The 22,808-nt window shown below is 40.9% G+C and overlaps 1 protein-coding gene across 1 annotated transcript; it reads left to right on the plus strand.

Annotated features, from left to right (window-relative positions):
• The first annotated feature begins 737 nt into the window (after nt 1-737).
• Nucleotides 738-15,564, plus strand: LOC128740222 (GATA zinc finger domain-containing protein 14). Its single transcript, XM_053835755.1, has 5 exons — nt 738-795; nt 2,279-2,339; nt 13,437-14,046; nt 14,115-14,521; nt 14,574-15,564. The coding sequence occupies exons 1-5, from the start codon at nt 738-740 to the stop codon at nt 14,776-14,778; spliced, it is 1,341 nt and encodes a 446-aa protein (XP_053691730.1). The 3' UTR covers nt 14,779-15,564.
• The last annotated feature ends 7,244 nt before the right edge of the window (nt 15,565-22,808 follow it).

The raw sequence follows: 22,808 nt of genomic DNA on the forward strand, positions 1-22,808 counted from the left end.
TCTGTTTTCCTATTCGAATGTTCACTTGCTCGTCGTCAACTGGCGAACTCAACTCATTTTTCTCCTCGGTGATTGGTGAAAATTTCGTTCCAACAGAGGGGAGCGGGCTCGAATCAGCTCTTTAAATCGCCACCAAAGCGACCGATTGGCTATGATTTTACCCCACGCAGGCATAAGCGCACCGACAATCATCACCACAAGGGCTCTTTTCCTTCCCTTTTCGGCTCCGATCCGACCGACGACGGTTGCACGGTTGCAGCAGTGGCAACAGTCGCGCACTCACAATTTACTCGGAAAAATACACTTCCTTTGAATGCTGCGCTCCTGTTTTTCTGTGACTTGTTGTTGATGGCGTAATCTTCTCCGCTTTTCTTTTGCGGTCTTGTTTCTCTACCGCAACATGTCAGTATCAGTGCTTTACAATGCAACCTGATTGGCCGACTGTTACCCCTATTATTCCCCGCCATCTCCAAGGACCCTTGAGCCTTCCAAGTGCCATAAAATCGTGAAGACTACTTACAAAACACCCCACGGAGAAAATTGCAGTCATCTAATCGCCTGTGACGTGACGACGGCTACAACTCCGCAAAAGGAACACCGAAGCATAGCTTTGGAAATGGAAAGAAAATGCTGAGAGGACCAGGTGAAGGCAACACTACCGATCTTCTCTCAGCCCGCCTTGATATTTCCATAACCAAACCACGTGATGCTACATCGTACATTCCATCTCCAAAAAAATGCTAGCCGAACGAATCGTCGTCACCATCAACAGCGCAGCCAAGGATGGCATCAACAGTAAGCAAGTCGACATTATCATCCACGGTCGCAAAATATGCAAAGCACAAAACCGACTTGTATTTGTGCTTTAAGCATTCACATTTCGAACCATACAGCCAGCTGTATTCCTTAGGCTACAGCGCTATCGAAGAACAACGGACAACACATAATTACTAAATCACACATAAACTGTTCGAAATCCCTCGAATGAATGGCACATACAAGGAGCACGCGGATCACTGTGCAGCGTTCCATTATTTGAGACCACGTGCCGCGTCGCTTGATGTTGATTTACCATCAGACGAGCATAGCCCACTCTCGTCACACAACGTCAGCCAAACAGAAGTGTCCGTTAGAGAGTGCTGGCTTGGCTGGAACGTGATACTCATCTAGAGGATAAAGCTTTTCCAATTTCCTCCACAGCCGTAGTGCCTAGAGAGCTCTATCACACCAAGCGCCGAAAAAGCCTTGCTTGCTCTCGTCGTCACTCGTTCGTTCCTTTTCATATTGCACGGCGGCTTTGGCGTGAAATGTATGTAGGTACTACAGAGTGAACGATAGAATGCAGCAACATTCTTGCTTCCAATAAATCTCCTGTAACAACGCCATCGAACGAGATAATTCGAGTTCCAGTTTGTGGCAGCGAGTACATATCACTGCGTGATAAAGTTGCTCTGGTTTTTCGTTAGTTTTATGCTTATGTTTAATTTTCGTTTTGTGACATCCTTGTCTCTATGCATCAATTCTTACGCTACAATTCCTGTTCAAACTTTGAACTTCAAAGTACACAAAATTAATTACCTTCCTAGAAAATTTCGTTAATCGGTAATGTAGCAGCTCATTCGCTTGTTTCCCTAAGCAATAGGTTCTTGTTATACTTCTGTGTTTCAGACAAATGTTACTTAAAAAGATTTGAACTGGCAAATCTTTGCATTTTGTGATCTGGAAACCTCCGGCTTTCCTACATCACGTGCTATCGTTATCCCATATCTTCAATTCAGCTATCAACTTCCACAATTTTATACTAGAGTCGTTAAATAACAAACCCTCCTCGTCCCAACTGTTTTGTAGATATTTCCTTGCCTTCCTTTCTATTTTCTTCAACTTAAAACTAATAACTCTATCTGACTTCAAAGACGGAGAAAATGAGAAAATCAAGCCTAATTCACGAAATGGTGAATGATTGTCTTCCTGAAATACTCCCAACACTCTACTCTCGAAGTCGATAATGCTTCCTGTAATAAATAACATATGAATACTCAATTACCCTCCCAGTTTGCCTCAGGGTACGACACTGGTCTAACTAGCAGTTGCTAAATAGGATCGTTGCACTATAGCTCCACAATTGTTCTGTACTTTAGCTGCGAAGACTGTCGAATAAAAAAACGGAGTGGGATAGAAAGCGTCTTTAAACTTTTAGAATGAAATTGTCGTTTTCTACAAGTGAGAATAGCTACCGAAAAAATGATATTTTGAGAGAATAATATGTTGATACTTACAGCTTCGACTAAAGATTTCCATCTACTTGCCAGCGATGGCGATATTCTCGGGCAGAGAATGAAGTAATTACTTCATTCGTGATTAAAGTGATTAAAGAGCCTAAGAATACGGTTTTATTGCAGTCTTTTCAACTAACGCAGTTAAACAACCGCTAAATATAATCTTTACTTTGGACTATGTACGTCATACGAGAAGATAGGATGTCATTCCAAGAGATCTAAGAAGGCGATAGTCACGAAAAGTTATTAGTTTTTAAATGCTAATAACTCTGCGATTGCCTGGCCGATTTTCAATATTTTTGCACGGATCGACTTCTACGCATCGATTCGCAAGAAAAAAATCATATTTGTCAAGTCATTTTTGGAATAAACATAAACATTAAGCATTGTCAAAAGTTAACGAATTAACCAGTCACATGTAAACACCCAATTGATACCCAAACCGGTGACAAGTTTATACTTACTTACTTTACTTTTTCGGCGCCAATTCGCTTATCAAATTCATGCCGAATTCAAGAGCCGTCTCTCACATTTTTCTGTCTTGGGCTGCCGCTCCCCAGTCGCCCCTAACACCCGCTGCTCTAGTATCCTCGTCAACAGCGCTCATCCAATGGGTACGGGGTATGCCTCAAAGTAATCGGCCTCTTTCGGGTTCTCTGCAAAATATTGGCAACTTGCGAATTTTTCTACCTTGATTTGAAAAAATGATTCAGACAATCCTACGCACTTTCCCATCCAGAACAAGCAAAAGAAGCCAGAAATAATACAGCAATTTCAGTAGCTATTCCAGCAGAAGACGCGATGAGAGAAATCAACCGTGCAATTCGACAGCTTTGGGACAACCAGTGATTCTCAATAGGTGACGTGAAATTACGTGAAGTGAAATGCGAGACTAAAAAACTAAAAAAAATGGACACACGAGATTAACTTACAGCTTCTTACTCGAAAAAAATTCACCACCAGCCTGTGAATGCTGCGGAACAACAATCGATGCACGACACCTTCTCCTCCTTGTAGGAGGAGCCTTCTCCTACAACTACAAAGAGCACTCTGGCACGAAACCCGTTCTGAAAAAAAAATGATTGACTATCTAAAAGAATGCACACCATATAACCAACTGTGATGTAACTATAAAATAAATACACTAATATCTTTTTACATTTGGTACCGACACGAATGCATCACCGAAGTGTCTAAAATTAATATTAGAAAAAGGACATGCAAATCAAGCAAAAGTTCCAGGCAGATTATGCTACAGGTCAAAAACCATTTGTTTCGGTTGAACGAAGACTGAACTGGGCTGCCCACCTAGATTGTGCTGTTAAGAAAGCAACTTCGGCTATCTGGGCATGCAGCTCACTGTTTGGCAAAACCTGGGGATTGAAACCTCAACTAGCCTTTTGGTCATATACTACTATAGCACGGCCTAGGATAACCTATGCTGCAGTCGTATGGTGACCAAAGGTGAATGAGGTGACAGCCCAAGCCAAACTAAACAAAGTTCAGCGCCTGGCCTGTCTTACAGTTACCAGGGTCATGCGTACAACACCTACTGCAGCTATGGAGGCAATGCTATGCTTACTGCCTTTGCATCTTCATGTGAAGAAGGAAGCAGAGCTCGGCGCACTACAGTTGCAAAGGAGTAAAACTATTCTCGAAGGTGACCAAATCGGCCATCTTCGCATACTTCGGGAGTTCAATCTGACACCCTTACTAACTACAATCTCTGACTGCATGGAAGCCAGGCCCAATATGGACGTTCCATATGAGGTGATTGAAACAGATCGCTCAATCTGGAATAATGGAGGGCCCGATCTTCTATCTGGAACTATCTGCTTCAAAAATGGAGGCCTGTTCACAGGCTCCGGAGTCTACGGACCCGGCATCATGGAAACTATCTCATTAGGAAAGTGGCCCACCGTTTTTCAAGCAGAAGTATATGCAATAAACATCTGTGCAACAAAATGCTTGAAACGAAAGTACAGGCATGCGAAAATCGGTATCTTCACGGACAGCCAAGCAGCACTACTGGCACTCAAGTCCCCCAAATTCGTGTCCAAATTAGTTTGGAAGTGCAACACAGCATTGAGGGAGCTCTCCCGCCAAAACAAAGTTTTATTACTTTGGGTGCCCGGTCACTGCGGAATCGAGGGCAATGAATTTGCTGAGGAACCTAGCAAGACAAGGATCACTTCAGCCATTTATTGGTCCTGAACCATTTCTGGGCACCTCCACATCCGCCGTGAAAGGCGAACTGATGACATGGGAAAAGCTAGAAATAGTATCCCGTTGGAATGAAACACAGGGTTTTAGACAAGCTACACAGTTTGTCTACCCAAACCCTGCAGTAGCTAAAAAACTACCGTCATCCGGGGACACTTGCAACACAGGGGTTACTTGCAACACTTAGGCGCATTGCGCCTTTGACAGCTCTAACGCATTTGTTTGTTAACATAACCATTAGTACCCAATACCATTCTAAAGAAGGGATGTTTACCTATTGTTTAGTTAAATTTAATCCATTACATCATTGTTTTGCTTATTTTTATACGACTGGAAAGTAATTTCACTTTCAGAGTAGGAAAAATGGATGTGCAAAGTTGCGTCAGTTCATTGACATGGAATTATTTTTTATATTTTGGTTACTGTACACAATAAGTGCATCATATAAGCTAACAAATAGCAACTTCGAGCTTTGTTTACCTTGCTGCCTTGGGAAATATTTAAGCTCAAAGTAGTACTATTTTTCATCAAAAATGCTCAAAATCTCCGAAACTGCAAAATCGCGTCTAATAATGTTCTACAAAAACGTTGATTTTAGTAAGATAAACAACTTTCTAGAACACTATGAACACATAAAAGTTGACCAGAATAAGTCAGGGTTTAAAAACTGTTTTGAAGGGTTTGTCCACGAATAACGCTTCATAGACAATTTCCATGAAGAGATACAAGTATGGTGTCTTTAACAAAGTTGTTTGCATTGATATTTACTACAACTTCGCCGAAAGTACCAAATCTGTATCTCGAGTGTACGAGAAAATAAATTTCGTATCTCACTTAACCCATTATGACCCAGCGTATGATATATCATACCTCGTCTTCAAAACCTGTTTACTGCTGAATTTCAATAGTTAGCATTATTAATATATCACTACAAGAGAGATAAGACATCAATCTGATGTGTGTGTGATATAATTTGTCAGTTTTTGTCATTTCATCTGTATTTTCAACAGTGCAAAGTTGTGACAAATGGCGGAAAAAAAGTTGAAAAAATGGCGAAAAAATTTTTGTCTCCAAAACGCATGAAAAAGTCTACATTTAGTGACGAAACATTACCTGACATGTAAATTAGTATTTATATGTAAAGTCTATCACAAAATTCGGTAAGAAATCTGTAAAAAAATTTGTTTGTTTGAAACTGAGCCTATAAAATATTTAACCTTCGATATTTTGGCCTTGAAAGCATTCCAAATGACGATTTTGCGTTTCCCGACACATTCGAGCCATAATATAATAGATTACAGAGTTTCACTTCATTTGGTCCAAATTTAGGTATACCCGGGTCATAATGGGTTAAAATTAATCACCCAAAAATTTCTCTCACAAGAAGGGGCTTGTTATACCAAGAAATATTCCTAAAGAAACTATATGCATAGCAGCCTTATAGCGCCATAAATGCAAAAGGCATAGTAATGCTTACTTCCGCAATGTTGTAGATAATAACTAATTCTACATCCAAACGCCCAATACATCGCTTTTTGAAATTTTGTTTGGCTGAGATGCTGTAATCAAAAGAGCAAAATCGGAGCGAAAAGTGTATGCCAAGCCTAATCCATAGAATAGTGTCGATTATTTCCGGGAATGTGGGTTTTAGAAAGAGGGAAGTCACTTTTTTCGTCCAAAACAAAGCATTTTCCGGAATATTTTTTTATCAACCAGCGACATTGGGATTTGAGCGTCTAAATCTATCGCTCATTGTATTCCGGGGCTCTTGTCTTCTTTCGGCACTTTATTCCGACTCTTTTCAATGTTTTGCAGATGTGCTGGTGGGAACCGTTGAGCTTTTTCGCAGCATCCCGTTGGCTCACGGAATTCTTGTTGTTGAAAGCACGAGAAAGAGAACAAAGGCGGGCCTTCCACTGCCTTGCTTGCGAGTAGTTGGTGGAGATCTTAGGATATGGTAAAAAGTCGAAGCTGCAATATTCTCGCTTTTAAAATGTTGTACCGTATAGTTTTTGCCAAAATATTTGTGCAATTCGTCGAAGTGTAAAATGTGCTCGCGGAATACTTCTTGTTTTAACGCCATTTTAAACTAAACTTGGCAAGCATAAACAAAACAAAAAATACTGGCAAAAGAGGAGAGAAAGAGCTAACATATACATACTCTCATTTCTCCCTGAGCTCGTTTGTTGTTGTGCATAGGGACCTCGAAAAAATTCCAAAATTTTAGTTGTCACCCGTTAATTCAGTACGTGAGAGCTAGTCTCCAGTTCCGCGGACATTCCGCGGACCACATATCTCGATCCACCTGGTCTTACACCTCGCTCGCATTACCCTCTTCTTGTTCCTTCCGGATTCGATGCGAAAACTATTTTGCAGGACAGTTATCCGGCATTCTAGCAACACGTTCGTCCCAACGTATCGATCCACCTTTAGCCAGTTTTTGTATACTGCGTTTGCTGCAGAGATATCTTACTTACTTAGGTGGCTTGCGTCTTAAGACAAAGCCTGTTGAACAAGGTTTCTTCAAATAACTCGGTTGTTGGCTGCCGCTCTCCAATTCCTCGGACACCGAGTACTCTCCGCCAGATCTCGCTCCTCCTGGTCTAACCATCTTGTTCGCTGCGCTCCTGGTCGTCTTGTTCCAACCGGATTTGAGGCAAACACCATCGTTGCAGGTTAGTTGTCCGGCATACTTGCAACATGCCCTGCCCACCGTCCGTCCAGCTTAAACCACCTTTTGAATAATGGGTACTCCATACTCCGTTCTCCAGTACGCCGCCGAAGATCGTTCTTAGCACTCGTCGTTCGAAAACTCCGAGCACTCACAGATCATCCTCGAGCATTGTCCATGTTTCATGCCCGTAGAGAACAATCGGTCTACTAAGCGTACAGGGTGCATTGTGTACGGGTACTTAGTTCGCTCGACCGCAATTGCTTGTAAAGTACGCCTGAACGCTGATAGTACGCCTCCGAGTCTCATGGCTGATATCATTGTCTGCCGTTACCAGTGAGCCAAGGTAGACAAATTCGTCGACTACCTAAACTCATCGCAGTCAATCAATATACTACTGCCCAAGCGGCGTCGGTCGGCCTCGGTTCCGCTGGCAAGCATGTATTTTGTTTTAGGCGTATTTACCTTTAACCCAATCTTTTCTGCTTCGCGCTTTAGTCTGCTGTACTGTTCAGCCACCGCCACCGATGTTCTGCCGATAATATCCATGGCATCGGCAAAGCAGACGAGTTGACTAGACATGTTGATCGTGCCCCACGTGTTTATATCCACACGGTTCATAACACCTTGTAGCGCTATGTTGAACAGCAGGCATGAGAGACCATCACCTTAAGTCCTCTGTGTGATTCGAATAAACTCAAACTTGACAATCCACCCGAAATCTGAACACAGCACTGTGTACCATCCATCGTAGATTGAATCAGTTTGATGAGTTTTCTGGGAAAGCTGTTTTTGTCCTTGATTTTCTATAGCTCTTCCGGTTGATGGTATCATATGCGGCTTTGAAGTCAACGAACAAATGGTGCGTTTTAACCGTTGTAAACCGACTTTCGACGAAGCCGGCTTAATAAATTATCACAAATCTGTTCACAATTGGTGATAGTCGACGGAAAATGATTTGGGACAGCACTTTATAGGCTGCATTGTGAACGTTGATCACTCGAACAGTCCAACTTGTCGCCCTTTTCATAGATCAGGCAGATAACCTCATCTTTCCACTCCTTCGGTAGCTGTTCCTTGTTCCAAATTTGGGACGAACCAACCAACGGTTGAAAGCCCCATCAAATAGTAAATAAATAAATAAATTGTTCCAAATTCTAACAGTTAGCCGGTACGTACAATCGGCCAGTTTTTCTAGTCCCATTTTAATAAGCTCCGCTCTGTTTCCATCTTTCCCAGCTGATTTGTTGTGCTTTAGCTGCATGATGGCCTCCTTAACTTCGCCTATCGTTGGGGCTGGCACCTCTTCCCCGTTTGTTGTACCCTCGGAATCGCTTTCCCCGCCACCATGGTTCTCCGCCTGGGTGCCTTTCAGGTGTTCATCGAAGTGCTGCTTCCACCTATCGGTCAGCTCACGATCGTCCGTCAAAATACTGCCAGTCTTATCCCGACACATTTCGGCACGCGACACAAAGCCTTTACGGGATCAGTTTAGTTTCTGGTAGAATTTTCGCGTTTCCTGAGAACGATGCAGCCGTTCCAATTCTGCATATCCCTGCTCTTTCAGGTTGCGCTTTTACTCCCGAAAGATTTAGTTTCCCTGCATCTTCTTCCGTTTGTGTCTTTCCACGTTCTGACGTGTGGCACTGCGCAACTTGGCCGCCCACGCAGCGTTCTCCTCATCCACCACCCTCCAACATTCATCGTCAAACCAATCGTTCTGCTAATTTCGTGCCACATGCCCGATGGAGCTCTCCGCTACACTGCTGATAGCTGTTTTGGTGATGTTCCAACAGTCGAGAGGGAGTCCTCGAGCGAGAGGGGCTTCGTCCAGCTCGTCCTCTTCCGGCAGCGCAACTTCGATTGAATGCGCGTTATTTGCGGCGATATCTGGCTGCTTTACCCGCGCGAGATCTAACCGAGGCTGGTGTCGGTACCGAATGTTGTTGACGACGGAGAGTATTGGGCGCATCTTAACCATCACAAGGTAGTGAGTGGTCCGAGTCAACGTTTTTTTTTTTGTCGGAAGATTTGACCACTGCGACCATTATTTTGATCTATTGTGGTCAACGTTAGCGCTTCGATAGGATCTGACTTCGATAATATCGGGAAACATCAAAACGTGGTCGATCTGTGATTCTGTCTGATTTGGTGACCTCCAGGTATACTTGTGTAGGATTCTGTGCTAGAAAAAGGTACTACGTACGGCCATGTTCCTGGAGGCGGCAAAGTCGATAAGTCTTTGGCCCATTTTATTGGCACGACTTTTAACTTATTCGTCTAGAGAACTGTTTCCAGAACTTTAGAGGTTTATCAGCATGCTCCTTAGCTAACTTAACCCGTCTCATTTTGTTTGCCTTGCTGAGAATTGGGCGCTTCCGGACAACTTTGCTATTCAACCTCTGTGTTACGTGACGGCGACGAACAGTTCGACTGAAAACCGATAACTGAAGGGTTTCCTAAACTCGCGACTCGCGGACAGTTACTTTCCGGTTCTTATTGAGTTCGCACATGATCTTGGTGTCCGTTCTTACATCCGGCTTGCGCTTTAGGCCACTGCCTGGGCGATCTTCCAGTGATCCGAACATTTTTAGTTTCTGGAGAATTTTTCCAAACGCTACCTTGCTGATACTGAACTTCCTAGCCGCCGTTTCCGAGAAAAAACACATAGAATTTAAAAATTGTGTTTTCAGAGATGCGACCTTTTACTACGAAAAGTTTGTTCCGCTTTTCATTGTAATACTCATGTACTCATGTGTAATACTCATAACCGTTTTTCATCCACTTCCCGTGGCAAGATCTTTACAAAATTATTATTTAAATAAACGAAAAAGTCTGTAGAATCGAAATCTATACCTACAAAAATGGTTTTCTGTCTGTCTCTCCGTATGTTCCCTATAGAATGGAAAACTACTGAACCGATCGGCGTGAAAATTTGAAAAGACGCTCCAAAAACTTCAGTGAAAATTTGCATGTAGGGGTTTTTGGTGCCAGGGAAGGTTCTTGTGATGGTTAGAGACCCTCCCCCCACTAAGAGGGGGGCTCCCATACAAATGAAACACAAATTTCTGCATAACTCAAGAACTAACCAAGCAAATGGAACAAAATTTGACATGTGGGTGTTTTTGGAGACAAGAATTTTTTTATGATGGTTAGAGACCCCTCACCCCTGTGATAGGACTCTCATACAAAAAAAACAGAAATTTTTTCGTAACTCAAAAACTAATCGAACTCGAGAAATTTTAGACTCTTTCATAAAACATTAGTCAATAACAAGACCACCAAAAACTATCAAAAGTAACATTAGATGATTCAGGGCGAGACGGACACAGGCCGCGAGTGTTGCCGGCGACCTGCCGTCGGAAGCGCCGGCCACTTCGGGGAGGCAGCCCCCAACGAACATTTTTGTTTAAGAGTAGCTTATTCAACTGTTGTATAGCTAATACCCGTGGTACAAGCGGTTGATAAACTGTGATACAACAAAAATGTTCCTTGGGCCCCCCGTAGAGGTCACCTCTATCTAGGTTTATATATTTTCCTAGATCCACTAACCTCTATTACTTTCCTTCAGGTGGGTCACCCCTGCGAAATGGTACTTTATACGAAAAGATTTTCCTTGGAATGGTATATCCCGCGTAAGGTTTTTCGCGAAATGGTATTCTGCGAAACTCTAGATCCCGCGTTATGGTCAACCGAGAATTGTTGCTCCGCAAAATGGTATTTGGCGAAATGGTTTGTATTGATGGCGAATATTTATTTTATCAGGCTAAGCAATGTGGGAGTTGTTTTCTACTTTACTGCGAGGAAAATTTGTGTATTAAAACACCCATGAACTTCCCAGAAACTTGCAAAACTCGAGATGACAAAGGTCATCCGAGATTCACGATTTATGTACAACACAGTTTAATTTGTGGCAATACGAAGTTTGTCGGGTCAGCTAGTCTTAAATAAAAAATAGCGATTTTTACAAAAAATTTATATTCCCCAAAGAGTTATGAATTTTTGAATTCAAGTAGGGTAACCAACGTATTTTGGACCCCCTCAACAGCTGTACATAATTTGGACACTTACAGCAAAATCAAATGGAAGTGTCCAAATTATGTACAGCTGCTGATGGGGTCCAAAATAGGTTGGTTACCCTACAGGAAAATCGAAACTGTTCTCTTAAAGTTTTCGGAAGAAATAAGAATTTATTAAAAAAATTCATACATAAGCTCATGAACTATATCCGTAAATAAAACTTCATGAAATTCTTTTACAATAATTTTATAAATTTTTATAAATATTATATTAAATTATATCGGCATTCTTCTCTGAACCAGCTTACCGTTCAAAACACCGAAGAAAACATGAGTCTTCCCAAACAGCAGCATTCTCTGCCTCTCCCGTATTTTGTTTTTAACTAGTACATGTTTTTCCCAACACGCTCTCGTCCTTCATCGAACAGCTGTGGAAGCTTGGACGATCTACATTAACCTACTCACTCATTGAAATACTTGCTAACGTATATCTTTATTTTCGATGGCGCTATATACAAAACAGCACAGTCAGTGGCCAAAAACACACCTAGACAGGCAAGCTGTGAATGATTTCCCAACCCCTCACTCCTAGTCCACTCAGTGCAGCTTGGTGGATGAAACTAGTATACGCAAATGTTCCTCACTCACGAGGAAAATCCCCCCGTCAGCCTGGCATAAGGCACGAGAACAGGCAAGGATCGAAAGGTGATCATTCGTAGTTTCAGCTCACTGAGCAACGGTTGAGAAAATTTGTCTGCATATCGTTAGATACAATTATTAATTAAATAATAAGCTTGGAAACATATAGTGTTGTGCCAATGTGTTATTCAGAATAGATCTTAAACTTGTTGAACAGTTTTAAAGTAGAAAATTGGTGACATAACAGTGCTGTTTTAAACAGAAATATCGTAATTTACTTCTAGGTATGGATTAACCCGAGAAGGTTCACAGTTATCATTGTGATTTTTAAAAGTTTTAGTAGGAAGTCCTAAGAACTGTTCAATTACTGGTCGGAGTTAGAAACATAATAACTTGTTGAAAAATGGGTAACATGACCATGTTTTCGCAACGAAACTAGATTGCGTAAACATTTCTAAAACTAATTGTAAACTCTAGTTGTCTGTGTTGTCAATACAGTCCTTGGAAATAATGTTGCACCCTTTCAGATTATTGAAAAGGGTTGCCTGCAAAATAACATAGAATGTTATCTAAGTGACCAATGAAAATTTTTCACAATTCAAAGATGGCGGCCATCTCAACAAGAGGACAAAAAACTGACACCGATGACGGTCCGCAATGATTCTATCTATAACCACCACTTCGCTTACAAGACGAAAAATAAAAACGATGTTTCTTGTTTTCTTCGTTTACACTTTCTCGTTTTCGAACGCTGCGTATTTTTTATTTTCAATTTTTGCTATATTTTCTAAACCGCACCGTTACACGTAAGCGACTTAGTCTGACCGAACATATTTTCCTATATCTTACTTAACGTCCACCACATTCAATATTGAGTGAGCTTCTTTTTCGTCACCGAAACAGCAGAACAATAATAACGAACGAACTTGAAATTTCTATAAATATACGTTCGGATACAGCAATGGAAATAGAAGTCCGCCTAATAGCTTAAAACATGCCCGACTGAACGATAAATTAATGTAATAAGCGTTTACTTCTTTCTCCGAAAGCATTCTTACCTGTGAAAATTTGACCGCCCATGGAAAAATCTAACCGTCCGATTAGAAATCGTAAACGAAGTAGGTCAGTCAAAAAGAGCGTTGGAATGAAGATGAAATAAATTTTTGTGTGTACGAATACGACTGCATTAACAATGACACAATGCTTCATACTTAGTAGATGATTAAGCCGCAAACATACAAAACTTGACTGTGATTTTGCATGTTTCTTTTTTTGGTTTTTAGTAACACCTACTATTTAATTCCTACGTCTGTTGATGTTTCACAAACGTCACGAACCGCGAAAACATTAAGAGTTATTCCTATGTATAGGTAGAGAATATTTTCTCAACCCATGTTTTTTTGAAAGCGCGTGCGTGAACTTCACACTCATCACTAACACTGCTCTCCGGCTGTTCAATTCACTTTCAATGTATCCTAGCAACCATCCGTGACAACAGGTTGCTCTACAATTGAAACTTGTTTATGTTGGCAATTTTTTAACAACCGTGCCTTGTAATGACCCTGCTTGTACAAAGTAGTTACTCATAACAATTTTACTCTGATTCAGGAAAGCCTGGCCTCCAGGAGACACACATCGACCGATCAAACGTCTCTTCACACCGGAGATCAAGCGGATGCTCAAAGATTGGCTTGTCCGGCGACGAGACAATCCGTATCCAAATCGCGAAGAGAAAAAGCAGCTGGCCAATGAAACCGGGCTAACATACACACAAATCTGCAACTGGTTTGCCAACTGGCGCCGGAAGCTGAAGAACTCCGGTAATGATCCGAACCGAAAGACCTGGGGTAATCTAATTAAGAACTACAACAACAGTGCCAAAGGTAATGTAGAACAATTCAGCATATGTTCCAGTGATAGCATTTGGGGCGAAAATGGCGACGACTCACAGGAATCCAGATCACCGACACAAAGCTTTCCCAGGCATGGCCAGTATGTGACCTACGCGAACAACAATAATAATAATAAAAATAACATAAACAACAACAATAAACATGGTTTTGTGAATTACATGGAAATCATGAATCGGAGGGGCAGCGAGTTATCGGATAGTGATAAAAATGAAAGCTATTCTGGTAACATGTACTCCGACCATTGCTATACCCCAAAGAATTACTGCTCCGTGTTTGGAATTCCTGGACAGAGGCATTGTGTGCAAGTGAGTTTAGCCTTTTATATCGTTTGAGTAATTATAGACACATAACTTCCTTTTGTTCTTCCACGCAGACCTCTTCCACGAACGCAGATTGCTCAACCGATTTCAATGCTAACACGACGTCGATCATAACGGCCAGTTTTCCGCATGCATATCGAGCAGACAATGGTACCTACTATCTGACACCAAGTACCACAGTATGTCCAGCCAGTAACCAAAAAACTAATACCAACAAGTACAAAAACAGTATCATGGAAAAGTACCTTCGAGATCTAGGGGAAGGAGATCCAGATGTTTTACCAACCAGTGATGGTGAACCTTCAGACTGTGCAAATCCTTTCCAACAATCGCAGCCGACAATATCATCCCAACAAACTAGTTATGAGTCTCGCGGACCTCCGTCGCTTTCAAAGTGGCTCGAGAGTACGGCCAAATTTACCCCATCAAAAAACAATTACATTGACTGGGACCAACCGGGGTAAGCAATAGTTTTTATTTTATACCAACGAAAATTCACAGGTCTTTTCCAGGAAACCTTGCACTTCGAAAAAACGCGGTGATTCCAATTATTTCAATCACCCTTCATCGCCGCAGCCACCCACATCAACATCCTCCCATCCCCAGGGGTTGGAAACTACACTTCATCGTGAAGAAATTCATCAAAAGGACGAAATTGATGCTGCTGAAGCGTTAACAAGGCTAGCGAATAACTTTCGGTTGAAATTTTACACATGATACTAGCTCGTACAATGGCAGTCGTTGTCGATTCTAGATCTGCCAGTGTCAATTTTTAATGTAGGTACAGCGAGTGCACTAAATCTTGAATTTCTTTTAAAAAAAACAGTCCTCCGGGAATGTAGTAGCATAGCTTTTGCTTTTTTATGCCAGCAAGCCCTTCGGCAGAAAATTCAGATCTGAAGATAGGAAGAAATAACAACAGGGCTCAAAAACCCTGTCTCATTTACTCCGGTTGTCTTCTCGCTAGGCCCGCATGCTACTTTAAACCGAATTTGTTTATAAACCTGGTTCATCCAGCATAGCAGCGGTATTTAAACCTTAACACTGTTGTTGCGGTTAACTCGAAAGTACTCATTTTGAAACGCAGTTCCAAAACATCTAGTACTACGGTATACGGGTCGATCTGTCAAACTGCATATATCATTCATTAATTTTCGGTTAGAGTTAGCACAAACCCAGGTTAATAAACGGATTGATCATTATGGCCCAAGAAACGAATTAATCATTATGGCCCAGCTAAATTCACAATTACTCTAAAGCAATAGCATTCCCGACTATAGAGACGCTATTTTGACAGAAAACTATGCTTTATTAGTAAAAACATGGATGTTAATAGTATGTTTTTTTTAAATAGTAGAAGAATTCATTTGACTGAAACCGTCAGTACAGTAATAATAGTCTGTTTTTTAAGTACTCACTTAGATGAAGTTCTTGTTATTTTGATTGTTAATGTTAAGTTTAGTAACAGTTTACAGAAAAAAAGACTTTAATGTGAATAAATGTTAATGCTATCGGTATCTACCGTTAATGTACCGGTTTGTAAATTGATGATTATCTTCTCCTAAACGGCTTGGTTGTATAGTTGGGTAAAACCCCTTATCTAATTCACGCTGACGGCCTTCAAAAGTGTGAAGAGTGATTTGCCAAAGTGTGCGAGAGGAACAAACCCTTCGGCCAAATTTTCACCCGCACCCGTTACATTTTGACATCAGTGCTTTACTGAATCTCTTTTCTAAACCCAAAGGCTGCATCTTAACCTTTACCTCCTTCATTATGTTTAAGAGCAGATAGGGCCATCCCTGTCCCGGTGATCTGTTCTTCGTTTTCAGCGTATCGCTATTGAATTTTCTAAAACTCCATCCCATCTACGTCTATTACCAGAACGTTGGCAGGATGTATGCGAGCGTTTCTGACTAGCTGCCAGTTCGTACGAGATAATTGGGCTGACCGAAACCTGGCCTGACAACCGCAACTAACTCTTGTAAGAGAATAGGGTTTGATTGGTGATTGTGAAGACCAGCTGCACGGAGATGACCACATAGATTCTTGCAAGCCAGTCCAAAGCTGATCATCGTATCCAGACACTCGGGTTTTGGTGTAGGAGTAGGAGTAGTACGCACTTTCGCTAGCAGCGAACCGATTATCAAATCAGGACGCCCGTACAATGTTCTTAGTGTATCGATGATTAAAGGCATTGACGATGGGTGCATTAAGTAACTCCAAACTGCTTCCAGGGCGTTTCCTTTTAAACCACGTTGGAGCCGCATTAGATTTTCTCCAGCTGAATATCCGAACAACTCTGTCGAATTCTACAAGCTGCTCAAAAACAATGGCCACTCGACTGGATCGCCCGTAAAGATAGGAAGATCTTTGGGAACGACGTGTCTGGTGGCGAGATATTGGGCATTGAGAACACTAAACAGCTGTCTGGAGACGGTAGCGGGAGGGGCGACGGGGTTTGCACCAGATTCGGGTACGATTGGCGAAACAATTTGTGACAAATGAGATGACACCGTGCATACAAAGGCGCGCGTGACATGCTGAGGGATACTCATGTGCGATGGAACGAATGGTAAGCAAGAAGGGGTTGGACGCGGTCCGCTCGAGGTGTGGGGTATATTTTGATATACTAAAACAACTGGCCAAGTATAAGGCGGTTTTGTATCGAATATGGACAAGCTTGTCGTGTTTATTTGCCAATAGCAAGTGGTAACATTCACTGAGCTAGAGCACGTTTGACTTACCGAACTGCTAACAGGCACGTTACCATTATCTTTTGGAACATCGTATTGCGATACTCTATTCGCATGATTGGATGCTGCAACGGACTCGGTACATTGTCCATCTGGCACTTTATTGGAGTGTAACGGATTTGACTCAGGTTGCTGCCGATGTTCACTTGGCAATTTGTTAGTCAATTGCAGCTGCAGTCCATCCATCCTCTTTTCAAACTTGTACAGCTGGTGTACCGACTGATCGAAGTTTTGTAATGGCGAAACGGAAACATTCATCAGAGCTAACGGATTATCATTCGTCCCTCCTGCAGCTTCACTTAGCAGACCACTATCGTTAGGAGCGTTAGAGGGCAACATATATGCGTCCTGAGGAATTAGCTGGCGGTTTCTGATTGGAACGACATTATTCGGAACGGTAGATTGCAACTGCACAGCATGCGCATTGGGCTTAGATGCCGTGGTCACCTTTGGCAAAGCTAGTACTGAAGGAGTTTGTTTCGGTATGGCTCCGGTCCGAGACGGAACGTCAGTGGGGATTTGTTATGGTCCGGTGCTGGCACTCGTAGTCGGGACTGACTAGCTCAGTACCCAATCCTGCATCCTTTGCGTACTACGCCGCGATCGACGACTTCTTACACTCCCTTCCTCTTCCTCATCCAGCTGCATGTGGAGAATATCGTATTTTTTGGCAATATACCTACTTCCTCTCCATTTCCTTATCTTCATCTAGACGTAGTAGTTCAAGCTCTGCTCTCACTTTAGCACTTGCAGTTGTTGACCTTCTAGATTGAGAACTAGCCACACTAGGAACTGGTTCCACGACGGGCTTGCAGGCCACACATACGAACTGGCGATCCTCTGCTGCTAAGCTTGCGGTTACATTGGTACACGTAAAATGATAATAGCGATTGCAGCGTTCGCATTGCGCAATGTTGGTTTCTGCTTCATCAGGATGGCCGCACGCACGTGGTTCATCTGCTTCTCCGGTCGAAGCTTCTGGTGGCGTCACTATTGCAACAGGTGTGTTCCTAGGCCGTGGCATTTCACAAGATTGTACAGAAAAATCTTAAAGGTTTGTTGGCACAGTAGATAAATGACTTCGGACCTCTTTATAGTCAACTCGGTGATGAGGTTATGTTAGAGTCGCTTTTAAGCTGTAATTTTTATTTTACATTTAGTTATAAATTTTAGCAAAGTATTTTTAATTTTATAATTACCCATATCTTTAGTCCTACAATTTATCTTCGTACTGTCCAACTTTTAGTAATAATAAACAATTGTAATATAATTTTTAGAGATAGTTTTAGCGTGACTTGTGTGCCTTTTACCTAAAGAAATTTTAATGGCGTTTATTTGTATGTAAGTGTAGTCTGCTCGACGTAGCAATAATTTTATTTCAATACTGTTGGCTGATCCGAATAGGCTTACCGACGATTACTATTGATGCTTGGTCACCGGTAGCGTATTCTGCTCGATGCCGTTCGGAATAACAACATTGCTAACGAAAATAGTCGCTTTCACGTTTTATGTTTTGCTAGTATTCAAGTTCAGGCACCCAAAATAGCGGTGGCTCCATCCAAGCTTGTCAATGTTGTTCTACATCATCCAGCTTTGCTGGCAACTATTCTTCAACTAATACGTCATGACGTGACTATCGCTCCACCGGGCGTCTACTACGATTTCACTTGCGCAGATATCAGGGATGCAGTTTTGGACAAAGGCGATGTTAATTCCGCAGCAATAGCATTCTCTAATATTCTAAACTACATTATCGTCCGACATGTATGTTTCAAAAAGAACCGTGTCTATTCAGAAGCAGATACGCTGGCTAAACGCTACGTTATGACGTCTGAAATTAAAAAGGAAGGCTGCTCTCAGAAAATTCTCGAAACATAGTGTAGTGTCTGTCGGTTGCCTCCGACCGAGCCCTCCGGAACACGGAACAACAACGTCCGTAAACGTCTACGTTCGTCCAAACACTGCCTCTTTGTTTTTAGAGCAAGCTTTATCATGCCAATGCCATGTGTCAGTAAACGTCAGTCTCATCTTGAGCGATTCAAGATTGCTTTCCTTGTCTCTTACCGTTCGTATGACAAATTCTCGCAACACATGCAAAGCAATTTCAGTTACACTGAAACAAATGATTTAGTTTCATTAGATTTATTTTACGTTAATTCTTCTAACTTCGTACGTTCCCTACATTCACCCCCTCTCCTACTCTTCTGATAAATTATCTTGATAAAATATCATTTTCATCATAATTTTTGTCTTCATCATCATCTTCAGTTTCGTCATTATCATCACTTTTGCCATTTTTATAATCCTTTTCGTAATTATAATCATCATTTTCGTCATTTTCACGATTATTTTTATCATAACCATCATCATTTCCATCATCACTATCATCGGTTAGGTCATTATCGTCCTTCTCATTTTCCCGTTTTCATCATCATTTTTGACATAAATATCATCATTTTCGTCCTTACCCTCTCCATTTTCGTAATAACACTAATCATTTTCGTCATTTACATTATCATTTTTGTCATTACCATAATTAGTTTTGTAATAATCATCATCATTTTCATCATTACCGTAATCATTTTTATCATTATACGAATAGTCTTCATTTCAATCATTACATCATTTTCGTCATTACCATAATCAGTTTGTTCATTCCTCATCACTTTCGTGATTCTCATAATCAGTTTCGTCATATTCATCATTTTCGTCGTTACTATCATCATTTTCGTTATTGTTGTCTTCGTTTTCCTGATTACAATAGCCATTTTAGTCACTTTCATTATCATTTTTGTCATTACCATCATTAGTTTCGTCATTATCACCATCATTTCCGTCATTGCTATGGTCATTTTCGTCATTACCAACATCATTTTCGTCATTACCATAATCATTTTCATCTTTATACGAGTAGTCATCATTATCATCATCATTTCCGTCATTGCTATGATCATTTTCGTCATTACTATATTTTTCATTACCATCATCATTTGCGTCATTACCACCATCATTATCGAGATTACAATAAACATTTTCGTCATTATCATCATCATTTTCCTCATTTTTGTCATGATTTCTGACATTACAGTCATCATTTTCGTCTTTATTGCCATCATTTTCGTGATTACAATAATCATTTTCGTCATTATCATCATCATTTCCGCCATTTTTGTCATGATATCCGTCATTACTATCAACTTTTTTTTGTCATTACCATCATCATATTCGTCATTACCATAATTATTTCCCTCATTACCATCATTTCCGTAATTACTATCATTATTTTCGTCATTACCACTATCATTTTCGTGATTACAATAATCATTTCCGTTAGTATTATTATCATTTCCGTCATTACTATCATCATTTTTGTCATTTCGCCATCATTTTCGTGATTACAGACATTTTTTCGACTTTGTTATCATCATTTCCGTCATTTTCATCATCATAAATATCATTTTCGTCATTACCTTAATAATTTTGGTCATTACCATCATTTCCGTCATTACTATCATCATTTTCCTGATTACAATAATCATTTCCATTAATATCATCTTTTTCGTTATTACTATCATCATTGTCGTCATCATCCTCATACCAAACTGTAAAAAAATTGCGCTTTGGTTCGAAATTCCACTGTATTCCGTCCTTTTCATAGGAACTCAAAATACTCAGAGGAACATGTGGTAGAGTAAAAGTTGCCAAATTGCGCACACTAGTTACTAAAAAATTGCCCTCCGGGGAACTATTGCACACAAGCGATCTCCCAAAGCCTTCCCAGAGGCGATCAAACTACGCATACCAGCGTATTCAATAAAGTAAAACGCGCACAAGCGAGTTACTAGAACATCCCTCTCAGGGGAATTATCGCACACAAGCGATTTTTCACAGCCTTCCCAGAACAAACAGACGCGCACAACCGTCTTTTAATTTTTCTCAAATTGGCGTTTGCCAGACGCCACCATATATTACACTATACTCACTTTTTGGGAGCGTATTCCCTTTTGTTCTGCGCCATTGTAGTGTCTGTCGGTTGCCTCCGACCGAGCCCTCCGGAACACGGAACAACAACGTCCGTAAACGTCTACGTTCGTCCAAAAACTGACTCTTTGTTTTTAGAGCAAGCTTTACAATGCCATCTGCCATGTGTCAGTAAACGTCAGTCTCATACAGGGGCTTGCGATGGGTGCCATGTTTTTGTTGCCAACATCTCAGCACATCTCGACAAGGTTGGCAGCAAATCTACCTGTCAGACGGGCGCTATTTCTCTTGAAATAGCGCCCTTCGTTAAGTCGACTGTCAAACACCGTTCGTTAAGATAGGGATAGCACCCCGCTGGTCTCATATTGAGCGATTCGCCTTGCCAGCACTGAATCTGACGTTTCGCGTGAGTGAAGTAGACTGTAAACAAAGAGTGAATTTTTGTCCTAATGTTTGCGAACGGAAAAAATATCATTGGAAATTCAAAATGGATAATTGGTAACGTTGAAATTAAAGTTTAAACCTTTTTCAACTATATTTTACATTAATAGTAAAACTACAGAGACTCGAAAGTGCTAAATTTTTAGTGTTAAAAATGTGTGTCTTGCGAAGTTAAAATTTCTGCCTTACAGATATCTTTAAATTTGTTATATAAATATTAAAAATTTGAATTTCTTTAAAACACAATTGATACTTAATAATGTATTACTGATGCTCATTGAAAATCTATTACAATAGAATGTAACGTTAATGTAGAAATTCTCATTGAAATTAGTGTTCTGCAGGCCGCTCATAAGGAAAACTTGACGGTGAAAGTTCTGCTTTCGGATATCGTATGCTGGCCCCGAAAGGTGGAAGACTTTTTATCCTTTTGACGTTGACGTTGACGTTCACAATGCCCACGGCGATGGAGACACTAGTTTCGCGACTTGTCTGAACTTAAGTTATCATTGCCAAGCTTGGGAAACCGTAAAGCACATGATGGCTGAGCCGAATCATCTGCTGGCGATATAATTTTGCTAATAAAATTTTGAAGAAAAGTGATATTCAGATAGCCAGCTGTACCACTTCTAACTGTGGCGTATGTGGAACAGCGTTGGGGAAAGAGTAGAAAAAGTACCCAGCGGTTTTACGTAAGGTTACATCAACACCTCTGAAGCAATGATAATTGTTATGTTTAAACTATTTCTTTTAATGAGACTAATGTCCAAGCAATGATAGATTTGTTGCGGGAAGTTTATTTTAATATTTTTTTTAAGTATTTGTTTTCAACCACTTTCAAAAACCGACAAGGGATGCCTTTGATATAAATAAATAACTCACTAAATAAATAAAACAACGTTTTATTCAGAAATGAATCAAAAAGTAGGTGACATTAATTTAAAAGAAAGTCATCAAATGCTCAAAATCTTCCGCTAGAGAGAATCGGTTTGGAAATATTGGTCATAGCACAAGCGATAACCATCAGATCATCTAAAACAGGTAAGAAACGTATTTCCACTTTGTCATTCAAAATGCCGAATTGCTTAATGCGTTGTATCGCCCTTTCCACGTGTACTCGAGCAGTAGCTATTGATCTATTTTCCTCTGCATCTATCTGGCTCAATTGCCGTTGCGAATACATGAACGGTGGACGTATAAGCTTGATTCCTAACGTTTTGCATTCGTTATCGATAAGAAATCCCTTATCTGTCATTACAGCTTCTCCAGCATTGAATTTGCGTAGAATATTTTCCTCGATGACGATCTGCTTATCTGAGCTTTTCCCGCCATATCCTTGGCTAACGTATGAGATTGTACCACCTGGTGTTACAGAAATCAAGTATTTCGCGGTTTCTCGTCCTTTATAATGAGAATAACTATTTATTCTGCAGTGCAAACACTTCGGTTTTTGGATTGCGATTTCGGTGCAGTCCAACACCGCAACATCTTCATAATCTGGTTTAAAGTAATGTGGCATGTTTCGTTTAATTTGATTTTGAGACGGCCACGGTATCAAATGAATGCATATTG

The sequence above is a fragment of the Sabethes cyaneus genome, chromosome 3 (assembly GCF_943734655.1).
Source record: "Sabethes cyaneus chromosome 3, idSabCyanKW18_F2, whole genome shotgun sequence".
NCBI classification, from domain to species: Eukaryota; Metazoa; Arthropoda; class Insecta; order Diptera; family Culicidae; genus Sabethes; species Sabethes cyaneus.